The sequence below is a fragment of the Branchiostoma floridae genome, chromosome 12, assembly GCF_000003815.2.
Source record: "Branchiostoma floridae strain S238N-H82 chromosome 12, Bfl_VNyyK, whole genome shotgun sequence".
NCBI lineage: Eukaryota > Metazoa > Chordata > Leptocardii > Amphioxiformes > Branchiostomatidae > Branchiostoma > Branchiostoma floridae.
The window spans coordinates 10,720,174-10,733,911 of record NC_049990.1 but is presented as its reverse complement, the minus strand read 5'-3'; the positions used below and the strand labels follow the sequence as shown (position 1 = coordinate 10,733,911).

Genomic DNA, 13,738 nt, shown 5'->3' with positions numbered 1-13,738 from the left:
TAGGGGATGTAGCCCCGACCAGGCTCTGAGGCTGCAAAGCTGTTCCGGTGGACAGACCACAGGGGTGCCTCTCCGTGTTTTCACGATTAGGTTACGGCGTCTATTTGGCAATTTTAACTGGAGTTACAGAAATCTAGGGGCCCCGTCATACCCAAAAATAGCCCAGTAGCTGTAGATTGTCCCTCTTTGCCACATAAGGACACGGCAGTGCAATTTTTTTTCCAATGATGGGACCGTAGCATAAGCGCACCCTCTGTGTAGATAGGTTTGAAAAATCTGAATGTACTTGTAACAAATCTTCATCCTTTTGTTCTTGTTCCCAGAATTGGAACTGCGTGAAGACATCCCGACCGTTCTCGAGCCCGGGATGGTCGTCTCCATGGAGCCGATGATCATGATACCCGAGGGCATGCCGGGAGCGGGCGGTTACCGGGAGCACGACATCCTGGTGGTAACGGAGGACGGGGCGGAGGACATTACAGGCTTCCCTTTCGGTCCTGAACACAACATCATCAAGACATAGCCGCGACGACTTGATACGTCACCAAAGACACCAACAAAAAGGCTATGTCGTTATGAAACATCAGGAAGATTTTGTTATATATATAGATATCACTATGTACACGGTTCTTGCAAAGGAGCATTAGTGTAAAGTGTACCAAAACAGCGCAATTAGAAATATTTAGTCAGGTGCTCATAGTTACAAAATATCATAGCAAAACATCTTTGCCTTATAGAAAACGTCATCATCAAGAGACAACCGGAATCAAAAATGGCAACCCGGTGGACCAGGGTGATGTTGGCTCTCCATGTACTCTCACCGGTGTGAGTTTATTTCGGTGCGTTTGCCAACTACTACTATTAGTATTGCAGGGTATTTGTACTCACGTGACTATGACGTAATTATTGTTTGCCATGCTGGATGGTTAAACCTGGAAGTGGCTGGGTAAATAAGGTGATTTCAGTCACGTCAATAAGAGCATGTGGATTTTATTTCATCCTACTGGTATGGGTTCAAACAAACAGTATGGCGGCAACTAACCCGTATAATCTAATATACATGTAATTACAAAACGAAAACCACGTCTACTAAGAAAATGTCAACGAACAAGTACAAATATGACAGCGTGTGCTTATAGAAAAGACATCTAGGTCAACTGACCAACATTTTGTATACTCAATAAATGGCATATAATAGGTTTCGAATTGAAGAACATCGTTTGTGATGGCCTTCATGTCTAGAAAATATTGCGTCTCTTTCTAGACATGAAGTGTCTAGAAAGAGACGCAGTCATAATGTTTAAACTACCTATTCTGCAATTGTCCTGGTGCTCAAAATGAAATGTAGTTGCATTTTTTATGTACTATATTAACTTCTCTACTATCTCTATACATGTAATGTATCGATTAAAGAAAACTGTTACAGCGTTTTACCCGTAATGACTATCGCTGCTACATTTATATTTTGGGTAATGGTATATGTTATCGTAGTAAACAGCTTTTTAAACATGGGCGCACGTTATATATATATGTATACAAAAATGTAATGTACCCGTTTTTATCAAACTTGTATTTTTTTCATTGTAGCTTAATTCAGTCAATATTACTTGTAATAAAATCATTTTATTACTTGCACAAGCGTTGACCCTTATTCCCTCCGTGAAGTGGTTTACCAGAAAAATTCTCATACGTTCGATAGTGATAAACATTTATGTCATAAACAAATAAGGAGAAGTTCAGTGTCCATAAGTTTGCTCTTCATAGAATAAAATTCGTGTATGCAACAGTCCACTGCACCTGAATAACAACAAAGAAAAAACACATTGTGTTGTCACGATGATGACACTGCATGATAATTATGATTATGTAAGCCCAAAGCAGTACAAGATAGAGTATGCAACCCCACGGAATCACAATCACCTTAGCAAAGGCATTGCAACTAAAGGCAAATTTAACTAGAGTTCGGCGACCTCATACCTCAATGAAAATTTAGAGCTTTTGTAAATTTCATGCAATTGACTAACACATTAACATAATTTATGCATGGTGTTGACTAACGTACACATGTCACAAGTATAAAATTCCAATCATTAGACATAAAGCGGCTTTGCAATTTTTACATAAATTATGCAAATAAGTTCCTCATTACCATATTTGGTATCTGCTTATATTCCATCTATTATAATTAATGAGTGTTACATTTATTGAAGTCCAGTTATTGCTAATAATAGTTATTCAATCTCCTCATTAATTATGCAAATAAGGTCCTCATTTGCATAACATGTATATCATTATGAACACCTTTGCCTAAGCTACCTACACCCCTAAAATGATGCCAATCCGTCAATCCTTTCTGCAGTTATCCTCTTTGTAATGTCTTGACAAAAACGCCCCTGCAGTTCCGAAATTACATGTTAGGGGGCTGAAATCTGCCCCACTTTGTCATGACACTGCATCCTATCTACCACCCAAATGTCAAGACTATATCATGTCCGGGACAAGAGATACATTGAAAAAACTGCTATGATAGAATATTCTCATTAATTATGCAAATGTACTCCTATTTTGCATAATTAGTATCGTATCTTGTACAACATTGTCTAAGGTACCTACATACCAAAAATCATGAAAATCCATTGTTTCCTTCTTGAGTTATCCTCTTCAGAAGTTTTTGACAAAAATGCCCCTGCTATCCCAAACCTAGTCGGTAGGGGGCCAAAACTTATGTCACTTATTCCTGAGCACAAGAGCTACCTAACACTCAAAAATCATGACCATAGCATGTTCAGAACACGAGATAGCAAAACCAGAAGTTGCGCTGCAGTACCAAGGGGAGCCGCTAGGGGGCCCAAAATCTAATCACTTCCAGCTTTCATCGCACCCCATCAACACACCAAGTATGAAACCAATCCATCCGGCCGTTCTTGAGTTATCTTGTTGACAGACAGACAGACAGACAGACACACAAACGCTGGGTAAAATATAACCTCCATGACATTTCATGGAGGTAACTAGAAAAGTAACATTTGCTAGCACATACAGAATGTTCTCGCCTAACATTACATAACCTACCTGGATGGGTAAACTGACTTAGTTGCAGATGTTGACACAGATTAAGTTTAACATGTACCTACAGATCAAAAATTATGAAAATTCATAAAAGAAGGGAAAGATGAATTTCATCATTTTATGATCTGTAGGTACATGTAAGGTACATGTATCTTTAATAATGACAACGTCCCATTCTGTTCCAAACGGGGTTCTCAGGGGGGAAGGGGGACGGTCGTCTGGGGGGAGGGACTAGGAACAATTTGTCGGGTTGGGGGGATGCCCAAGGAGAACTTTCTCGGCTTGGGGAGAGAGCCATGAGAAACAATGATTTCCTTCAACAACATGTATTCAAATGCTTAAAAAGTAAAGCTTTGAATCACTCAGAAAAAGTATCAGTCTCCTACTTGGTGAAGAGCGCGTGCGCCGCGAAGTTCCCTGGATAGCATTAGAATTAATTAAATTTTGCCCTTTCGGTCATTGTTGACGGACAAATTCGGTGCATAGACACAGACAAATTGTAAGAAAGGGGTGCAGATGTTGTGGCCCCGGGTTCTTATTTGGAATTGCTGCCGAGAGTCTAAGACAGAAGGGAAGAACAACACGCAGAGACACAGGCCATTTTCCGCACACACACGGACTGCTTGCTGGAGAGCTACATCCTCGTGTCTGCACTCCACGCACGACTGACACAACTGATCTCTCTCTCTTCCCTACCAGCAAGCTTGTCCTGTTTTATTCATACAAATTCACGTATTCATACATACTATAGAGGTGACAATGCTTTTGAAGTCCCTTTGTTGTTCTAGATATCAAAGGCTGGGCGGCTACCGTCTATGTGTTAGTTCTGTCTATGGCTTTGGTGTGAAACATTTACACCTGTCACACGCGGAGACGAACCTTCGTCTCCAGACGACAGTAATCAAAATGCAAATCTCCATATTTCTCACTCTGGCTACAGCTCTGTGGCACTAATCAAAACAACAACCTACTTTAACCTTACCAAAGTGATACCAAATAATACATAAAAAGTATAAAACACAGTGAAGTTCATTTCGCCCTACTTACAAAATTTTGCAAAAAATCTCCAAAACATCAGCGGATGTTTGTGGACGGTGCTGATTTAGACAATTCTAACGTCCGCTGGCGACTAGAGCCTAGAGAGAAGTCGGACCGGTCGAACACGTTAGACAATATATGTGGGGAAATCGGCATCGGCGCTCCCGTCCCCCTACTGTTCTGGTAAGTCGCATCGTGCTGACGTTTTTGTTGTCATTTCCAACTCCACAACCGATTAACTGTCATTTATTGTTACCACAGAAGTAAAGAAAAAAAATTTGAAAAGTTTGCAAATTCAAATGTGTAAGATACTTTCAATATAGTCTCCAGCAAGCCGCTCAGACTGCACGAGATTGCAATGCGTTTTATGTAGGGGTGGTGCTTAATAGTTTTAGTTTGTTTTTGATTTCTTTTCTTGTAAAATTTTGACCAAGTGTAAATTTCTACCAATGTGAAGGCGTGCTGTATGCGCGCTGCACTGAAGGTTACGCCACTTGTTGTATTCCGAATTTTCAGTCCATGTAAAAATTGACGACCTATTGCTTGGCATACCAACTACGGTAAATCACACAAATACGCACACATAAATTTAGCTGGTTATACTAACAAGTTTATCAAGTCATAACCAACACGTTTGCTGTTACAGGAGTACCATGTGGAAGATATTGACGTCCAGTTCCCGGATTCTCTGGGAGAAGGGCCTGCCCGACTTACAGAAGCTGACAGCTGCAGTACCAGCAGTTATCGGAAGATGTCAACATTCCGAGACAGGTCATGGGCAAGGTCCATAGAATATAGTTCTTAACGTTTGGGGCCGCATTGTTAGCAGTGACACCTAGCTGCAGTGTTATACCAGTCAGTGTTGCCCTAAGGATGGTAACAGACGGACACCGAAACGTTGGTTGTGATTTTACTGTGTCTTGGTTGTGAACAGAGAACGTATCCAGTGATTCTCAAACCTGATGAAATTACGTTTGGGGCCGCATTGTTAGCAGCGACACCTTGCTGTAGTGTCAAGTAATACCAGTCAGTGTTGCCCTAGTATTAAGGAAGGCAACAGACGGACACTTGGTTGTCAACAGAGAACCTTGTATTCTGTGATTCTCAAACCTGGTGAAATTGTAGTCACAGATACGATGTTTCCGTTGGTGTTGCAGGTTCCTCCAATGGCACCACTGGCACCACTCAGGACGTGCAATCACGCCCCGCACAGTCACACAACCCGATACCAGCTGGGAAACAGCACTTTGACGCCTCCCGGCACCAGCAGCTGCCCCTGACAGACGACCTGATGCCCCGGCTCATCGACAGGAAGAACGGACAGAAGGTAACGTCTACAACTGTCAACAGCAAACAGCATCGTCGATGAACCGTCCTCGAAATGTCTTTGAACTTTAATGACAACTAAACAAAAGTAGCTTTTACGTAAGCTCTTTTGATTAGTCCCTCTAGCATTTTGACTACAGAGAGGTATTGTTACCTTAACTCACCCTGAAGCCTTTTCCTACCACAAGTCATTAGAAAATTTAACAAAATGCAAAATTTTAAACATCCATAATCAGGTCACGCTGGAAACAGCTTAAAGATGTATAACGTTACATATACCATCCTATTCCCATTTCATTACCTGCATACTATAGGCGCTTAATCCAAACGCTCTGTCGTTCCCACAGGTCAAACCGACGTTCTCAGTGGAGGAACTCCAGAGAAGACTGGACAAGCTGCGCGCTCTCATGCTCAGCAGTAATATTCATGCAGCTCTCTTCACTTCCTATCATAACATTAACTACTACTGCGACTTTCTGTACTGCGCCTTCGGTAGACCCTACGGGCTGGTCATCACCATGGACAAGGTGCTTGTCATAGCCTCAGGTACGTCAAATCCGGCAAAATGAATTTCCCAGAATGCATAGGGTGTTTGCGCTCACGTGACGGTATTGTCTGCCATACTCGATGGTTAAACTTCGATGCTGCCAATGCCAGGTGATCAGAATCATCCACAATGATCAAAGTAAACAGAATGTCTTTTACTGCCTATTTCTTTCACAATCTGGACAGCCTGAAACTTGAAATTGATATAAAACATATTAATAGCCTGGTGTTTATATATATACTTTGATTTTAAAACCTTGTAGCCATCGACGGTGGCTAACCTTGGAGAAGGACGCAGATTGGCGAGAACGTCCTTTATACCGATTGGCAGCGGGACAACTTCTACCACGCGGTCCAAGCGGAGCTGGCCGGACGAGGCCTCATGACGCTCGGCGTGGAGTTCGACGACATGACGCTAGATGGCTTCACCAAGCTGAACCTCGCCGTGCCCGACATGCAGAAAGTAGACATAGGGAAGCCTGCCATGCGCCTGCGCATGAAGAAATCGGACGAGGAGATCGCACTCATCAGGTGTGTATGACCAACGTTTTCTTGCTATGTATCGTCACGTTTCACTGATCTGACAGGTGTGCCACGAAAATGCAAAAATACTAGCATCTAGGGCTTTATTTTGATGTCTACTGTATCATTATCTATTGCTTTTGAGTAAATAATATATAATGGTATACATATCATAACATATTGGTAATTGATGGAGCAAACTGGTCAAATCATTGACTCCAAATAATATAGAATAAGCTAAAAAATGGACGTTTTTCTATTCTAGTCTTCCCCACCCTTTCCCATATTTTTCATCTGCGCGTATGCCGTCCGTTGGAACAGAGACGGCGCGCGTATTGCCGACCTGGGCGGGTGGGCTGTGGTGGAGGCGCTAGAAGAGGCCGTGGCTGAGTACGAGCTGGCGATGCACGCCTTCAACACCATGATACGGGAAGTGGCCAGGAGCTACCCGCATGGCGAACTCATGAACAGTCAGTACATAACTTACTTATACAAGTAGGGGTTTGGTAGTGACGTCACGGCCGCCATGTTGGCTGGTTAAATCTAGAGGGGTAAGACAGGACCCTATATATTTGCATGTGTAATGATTATTCGCAATGTTCTTGATAATACAAATGCTAGAAAATCTCAAAGTGTCAGTTCTCAGGACTGACTTTGTCCCCTTCCCTCCCTCCAGCTTGGGCCTCGATCCTGTCAGGGATCAACACTGACGGGGGACACAACCCTGTGACGTCACGGCGCGTGCGTAGTGGAGACATCCTGTCACTGAACACCTTCCCCATGATTGCTGGGTATGGTTCTCTTTGACCCTGAAGAATTTGAGTTCGACTTGTTCTTGTTACAATGTATTTGTGTCTTCAATTGCAATGGATGTAAATCTACCTCAGTAAATTCCACGAAAGCTCCTGACACGAAGTTAAAATTTTTGACTTCATCTCAGGTACTACACAGCCTTGGAGAGGACCTTGTTCTTGAGCCACGCTTCCGACGCACATCTCGCTCTCTGGGAGATCAACTGTCAAGTAAGGCTGGTAGCCATCTGACTTTGTCACATTTGCCGACTGCGATAGATTCATGACATCTTTGAGAGATTCGTAGATGTGTCTAAACTACTGTGTTGAAGCCTTTAATAAGTCTCACTTCTGTCATTGTTCCAACCTCCTGTTCCATCTAGGTACACCGTCGGGGCCTGGATCTGATCCGGCCGGGAGCGCGCTGCTGTGACATCGCTACTGAGCTGAACGAGATGTACCGGGAACACGGGCTGCTGCAGTACCGCAGCTTCGGCTACGGGCACTCCTTCGGCTCTCTCTGTCACTACTACGGCAGGGAAGCAGGTCTGAATCGAGAGATCACAGATTTATTCATGTTTAACTTGGGAAACTTGATATTTTTATTTTGAGATTTAGTAATTCTAAAGCTAAAAGGCATAACCCACCGTACTTGCAACTACGTGGTGTCTACGTGCCAAAACGTGGGCAATCACACAAAGATTGTACGTTGTAAGCACGTACAACTCACTTACCACTTGCGCAACGAACGATGCACGCAACCGGCTCACGGCCAGGCGTGGAGTGCAGACCACATACTTACACCTTAGCTTGCGCAACCGTGCGAGAGACATGCGTTGAGACGTACTCCCTCCCTGCTCTTGCCAGTCCTTCCCCACGTTTTCCGAAAAACGTAGCGGACGTGGCCTCCACCCAAAACGTACGGACAAATTGCACGCACTGCGGGTTGTGCCCTTCACTTAACGCCCGCCGGTGGCTCAGAGAGAAGTCGGACCGGTCGAACGCGCCAGCCAATATTTGTGGGAAAATCGGCATCGGCGAACCCCTCCCCCTACTGTTCTGGTAAGTCGCACCGTGCTGTATTTGTTGTCGTTTCCACCCCTACCACCACCGATTAACTGTCATATATTGCTACCACTGAAGTAAAATAAAACATGCAAAAAAGTATGCAATTCTAAATGTGTAATATACTTTCAATATAGTCTCCGGCAAGCCGCTCAATCCTCACGAGATTGCAGTGCGTTTTACGTAGGGGCGGGGCTTTTGATTTTTTTTTCATACACTGCTTGTAAAATTTTGACAAATTGTATCTTTCTGTCGATGTGAAGACGTGCTGTAGGCACGTTGCACTGAAGAGTAACGCCACTTGTTGCATTCCGAATTTTCAATCCATGTAAAAATTGACGACCTATTGCTTGGCATACCAACTACGGTAAATCACACAAATTCACACAAATAGATTTAGCTGGTAATAGTAATCGTGTAAAAAACAAGAATATACATAAACACGTTCCGCAATTACCTAGAATACTGACGGCAGAAACTGATATACCTCTGGAAATCGCCCGTGCACTAATTCTCATTGAACAGTACGCAAGAAATGCTTTTTAAAAAGCTGACCACGTGGCTATAAATTGTGAGCATGAAATGGTGTAATGCTTTGTCATTTATATGCTATATCCAGATATACTGTAAATGCAGAAATGTTCGCGGTGGATTAATGTTTGCGGTTTTCGCGGTGACCACCTCACCGAGAACTTAAAACCACCGCGAACATTTTTCTGTTATTATATTAGACTGCAGTCTATAGTGTTACCGCGAACTTAAATCCACGGCGAAAAGTCAATTTACCCGCTACCGCGAAATTAAATCCCCGCGAACTTAAATGCATTTACAGTATATCGAAATTATGAAGTGATTTGCTTAATTATGGAGGCAACTTAAGAAATTTTGCATTTGAAGATAGGAAACACATGTTATCGGTGGGAAAGAGAGGAATATCTATAGGTATCAATTTTGTCAATGAACACTCAAATGAGAAATAAGAATATTGTAATAACATAGTGGTAAATGATGTGAATTACAGCATGGCTCGTTGGCGCCCAAATAGTTCCCATGGTCGGCGCTTACATATATCCCGACCAAAGAAAATTAACAGTTAGTAATTTAGACAGTCAATTACTAGTACATATACTAACAAGTTTATCGACTCATAACCAAAACTGTTACAGCTGTTATAGGAGTACCATGTGGAAGATATTGACGTCCAGTTCCCGGATTCTCTGGGAGAAGGGCCTGCCCGACTTACAGAAGCTGACAGCTGCAGTACCAGCAGTTATCGGAAGATGTCAACATTCGGACACAGGCCAGGACCAGGTCCATAGAATATAGTTCTTAACGGGGGGGGGGGCATTGTTAGCAGCGACACCTAGCTGCAGTGTTAAGTCGTACCAGTCAGTATTGTTGCCCTAAGGATTTCAACAGCCGAAAACACCGAAACGTTGGTTGTGATTTTACTGTGTCTCGGTTGTGAACAAAGAACCTTGTATCCAGTGATTCTCAAAACAGATGAAATTACGTTTGGGCCGTATTGTTAGCAGCGACACATTGCTGTAGTGTTACGTTATACCAGTCAGTGTTGCCCTAATATTAAGGAAGGCAACAGACGGACACTTGGTTATCAACAGAGAACCTTGTATTCTGTGATTCTCAAACCTGGTGAAATTGTAGTCACAGATACAATGTTTCCGTTGGTGTTGCAGGTTCCTCCCATGGCGACACCGGCACCACACAGGACGTGCAATCACGCCCCGCACATGCACACAACCCGATACCAGCTGGAAAACAGCACGTTGACGCCTCCCGACACCAGCAGCTGCCCCTGACAGACGACCTGATGCCCCGGCTCATCGACAGGAAGAACGGACAGAAGGTAACGTCTACAACTGTCAACAGCAAACAGCAAAGTCGATGAACCGTCCTCGAAATGTCTTTGAACTTTAATGATGACTAAACAAAAGTAGCTTTTACGTAAGCTCTTTTGATTAGTCCCTCTAGCATTTTGACTACAGAGAAGTATTGTTACCTTAACTCACCCTGAAGCCTTTTCCTACCACAAGTCATTAGAAAATTTAACAAAATGCAAAATTTTTAAACATCCATAATCAGGTCACGCTATAACGTTACATATACCATCCTATTCCCATTTCATTACCTGCATACTATAGGCGCTTAATCCAAACGCTCTGTCGTTCTCACAGGTCAAGCCGACGTTCTCAGTGGAAGAACTCCAGAGAAGACTGGACAAGCTGCGCGCTCTCATGCTCAGCAGTAATATAGACGCAGTCCTCTTCACCTCCTACCATAACATCAACTACTACTGCGACTTTCTGTACTGCGCCTTCGGTAGACCTTACGGGCTGGTCATCACCATGGACAAGGTGCTCGTCATAGCCTCAGGTACGTCACATCCGGTGAAATGAATTTCCCAGAATACATAGGGTGTTTAGTACTGTTTACACTCACGTGACATTGTCTGCCATACTCGATGGTTAAACTTGGATGCTGCCAATGCCAGGTGATCAGAATCATCCAATATGAATCAAAGTAAACAGAATATCTTTTACTGCCTATTTCTTTCACAATCTGGACAGCCTGAAACTTGCAATTGATATAAAACATATTAATAGCATGGCGTTTATATATGTACTTGATTTGAAACCTTGTAGCCATCGACGGTGGCCAACCCTGGAGAAGGACGCAGATTGGCGAGAACATCCTTTATACCGACTGGCAGCGGGACAACTTCTACCACGCAGTCCAAGCGGAGCTAGCCGGGCGAGGCCTCATGACGCTCGGCGTGGAGTTCGACGACATGACGCTAGATGGCTTCACCAAGCTGAACCTCGCCGTGCCCGACATGCAGAAAGTAAACATAGGGAAGCCTGCCATGCGCCTGCGCATGAAGAAATCGGACGAGGAGATCGCACTCATCAGGTGTGTATGACCAACGTTTTCTTGCTATGTATCGTCACATTTCACTGATCTGACAGGTGTGCCACAAAAATGCAAAAATACTAGCATCTAAGGGCTTTATTTTGATGTCTACTGTATCATTATCTATTGCTTTTGAGTAAATAATATATAATGGTATACATATATTGGTAATTGATGGAGCAAACTGGTCAAATCATTGACTCCAAATAATATAGAATAAGCTGAAATGGACGTTTTTCTATTCTTATCTTCCCCACCCTTTCCCATATTTTTCATCTGCGCGTATGCCGTCCGTTGGAACAGAGACGGCGCGCGTATTGCCGACCAGGGCGGCTGGGCTTGTGTGGAGGCGCTAGAAGAAGGCGTGCCTGAGTACGAGCTGGCGATGCACGCCTCCAACACCATGATACGGGAAGTGGCCAGGAGCTACCCGCATGGCGAACTCATGAACAGTCAGTACAAACTTACTTATACAAGTATGGTTTTGGTAGTGACGTCACGGCCGCCATGTTGGCTGGTTAAATCTAGAGGGGTAAGGCAGGACCCTATATATTTGCATGTGTAATGATTATTCGCAATGTTCTTAATAATACAAATGCTAGAAAATCTCAAAGTGTCAGTTCTCAGGACTGACTTTGTCCCCTTCCCTCCCTCCAGCTTGGGCCTCGATCCTGTCAGGGATCAACACTGACGGGGGACACAACCCTGTGACGTCACGGCGCGTGCGCAGTGGAGACATCCTGTCACTCAACACCTTCCCCATGATTGCTGGGTATGATTCTCTTTGACTATGAAGAATTTGTAATCGACTTGTTTCTAATAGACGATTCTCCAATTCACATGAACTCATTGTAGCGGTTTCTTAGGTTGACTTGAAGCCAAAATACATCACTCAAGTTCTTGCTACAATGCATATGAGGGTCTGCATGGCAGACCTTACGTGCTTACGTATAAAACTTTGTATCTTCAATTACAATGCGTGTAAATTTACCTCAGTACATTCCATGAAAGCTCTTGACACAAACTTCACATCTCTGCCTCTAACTCAGGTACTACACAGCCTTGGAGAGGACCTTGTTCTTGAACCACGCCTCCGACGCACATCTCGCACTCTGGGAGATCAACTGTCAAGTAAGGCTGGTAGCCATCTGGCTTTGTCACATTTGCCGACTGCGATAGATTCATGACATCTTTGAGAGATTTGTAGATGTGTCTAAACTACTGTGTTAGCAAGCATTTGTGTTCAAACCTTATATAAGTCTCACTTCTGTCATTGTTCCAACCTCCTGTTCCGTCTAGGTACACCGGCTGGGCCTGGAGCTGATCCGGCCGGGAGCACGCTGCTGTGACATCGCCACTGAGCTGAACGAGATGTACCGGGAACACGGGCTGCTGCAGTACCGCAGCTTCGGCTACGGGCACTCCTTCGGCTCTCTCTGTCACTACTACGGCAGGGAAGCAGGTCTGAACCGAGAGATCACAGATTTTTTTATGTTTAAATTGGGAAACTTCATATTTTTATCTTGAGATATTGTAAAACAAGCTTATGCTGCAGTCTCATTTGCACCGGTGCTTGTAGGGGATGTAGCCCCGGCCAGGCTCTGAGGCAGCAAAGCAGTCCCGGTGGACAGATACCACAGGGGTGCTTCTCTGTGTTTTCACGATTAGGTAATGGCGTCTATTTGGCAATTTTAACTGGAGTTACAGAAATCTAGGGACCCTGCCATACCCAAAAAATAGCCCGATTGTCGTAGATTGTCCCTCTGTGCACTAGGGCCACGGCAGTGCACTTTCTTTTTCCAATGATGAGACCGTAGCATAAGCGAACAATCTGTGTAGATATGTTTGAAAAATCTGAATGTATTTGTAACAAATCTTCATCCTTATGTTCTTGTTCCCAGAATTGGAACTGCGTGAAGACATCCCGACCGTTCTAGAGCCCGGGATGGTTGTCTCCATGGAGCCGATGATCATGATACCCGAGGGCATGCCGGGAGCGGGCGGTTACCGTGAGCACGACATCCTGGTTGTGACGGAGGACGGGGCGGAGGACATTACAGGCTTCCCATTCGGTCCTGAACACAACATAATCAAAAAGACATAACAGCGTCGGCCTGATACGTCACCAGAATGGCTAGGTCGATATGAAACACCAGGAAGATTTTGTTATATATAGAAAAATCATTACGTACACGGTTCTTGCAAAAGAGCATTAGTTGTGTATACCAAAACAGCGCCAATACAAATATTTAGCCGGGTGCTCATAGTTACAAAATTGCAGTGTTATGCACAGAAAAGATGTAGCAATTTAGAGTAGTGTAGAGTTGCAAAATCAAAACATGATAATGCAACTTATTTGATAGACATGCAACCATTCTGTCATTGGTCGCTTTGCTAGTTGCAATGCTATAATTGGTTGGACTGATAATTATGATGGATAGTCTTCTGTT

The 13,738-nt window shown here is 43.8% G+C and overlaps 2 protein-coding genes and 1 pseudogene across 2 annotated transcripts in view; all 3 read left to right on the top strand.

Moving 5' to 3' along the window:
• The window catches only part of LOC118426966 (creatinase-like), a 3,225-nt gene extending 2,702 nt beyond the window's left edge, over positions 1-523 (top strand). Inside the window, exon 8 of the mRNA XM_035836598.1 lies at positions 324-523. Within this exon, the coding sequence (XP_035692491.1) occupies positions 324-523 (200 nt within the window). The remainder of the gene's footprint in view (positions 1-323) is intronic.
• Positions 524-4,133: 3,610 nt separating this feature from the next.
• LOC118426965 lies at positions 4,134-7,903 on the top strand (annotated as a pseudogene).
• A 1,734-nt stretch (positions 7,904-9,637) lies between these two features.
• Positions 9,638-13,392, top strand: LOC118426964 (creatinase-like). Its single transcript, XM_035836597.1, has 9 exons — positions 9,638-9,668; positions 10,055-10,224; positions 10,553-10,751; positions 11,021-11,288; positions 11,592-11,740; positions 11,946-12,060; positions 12,338-12,419; positions 12,588-12,750; positions 13,190-13,392. Exons 1-9 carry the CDS (start codon positions 9,638-9,640, stop codon positions 13,390-13,392), a joined length of 1,380 nt encoding a protein of 459 aa, XP_035692490.1.
• Positions 13,393-13,738: the final 346 nt, after the last annotated feature.

Bases quoted from the DNA above. Each gene is read 5' to 3' on its own strand.
- LOC118426964 (XM_035836597.1), top strand. From the start codon at position 9,638: ATGTCAACATTCGGACACAGGCCAGGACCAG. The intron at 11,741-11,945 runs GTCAGTACAAAC...CCCTCCCTCCAG, and splicing joins GCATGGCGAACTCATGAACA to CTTGGGCCTCGATCCTGTCA. The intron at 12,751-13,189 runs GTCTGAACCGAG...TCTTGTTCCCAG, and splicing joins CTACTACGGCAGGGAAGCAG to AATTGGAACTGCGTGAAGAC.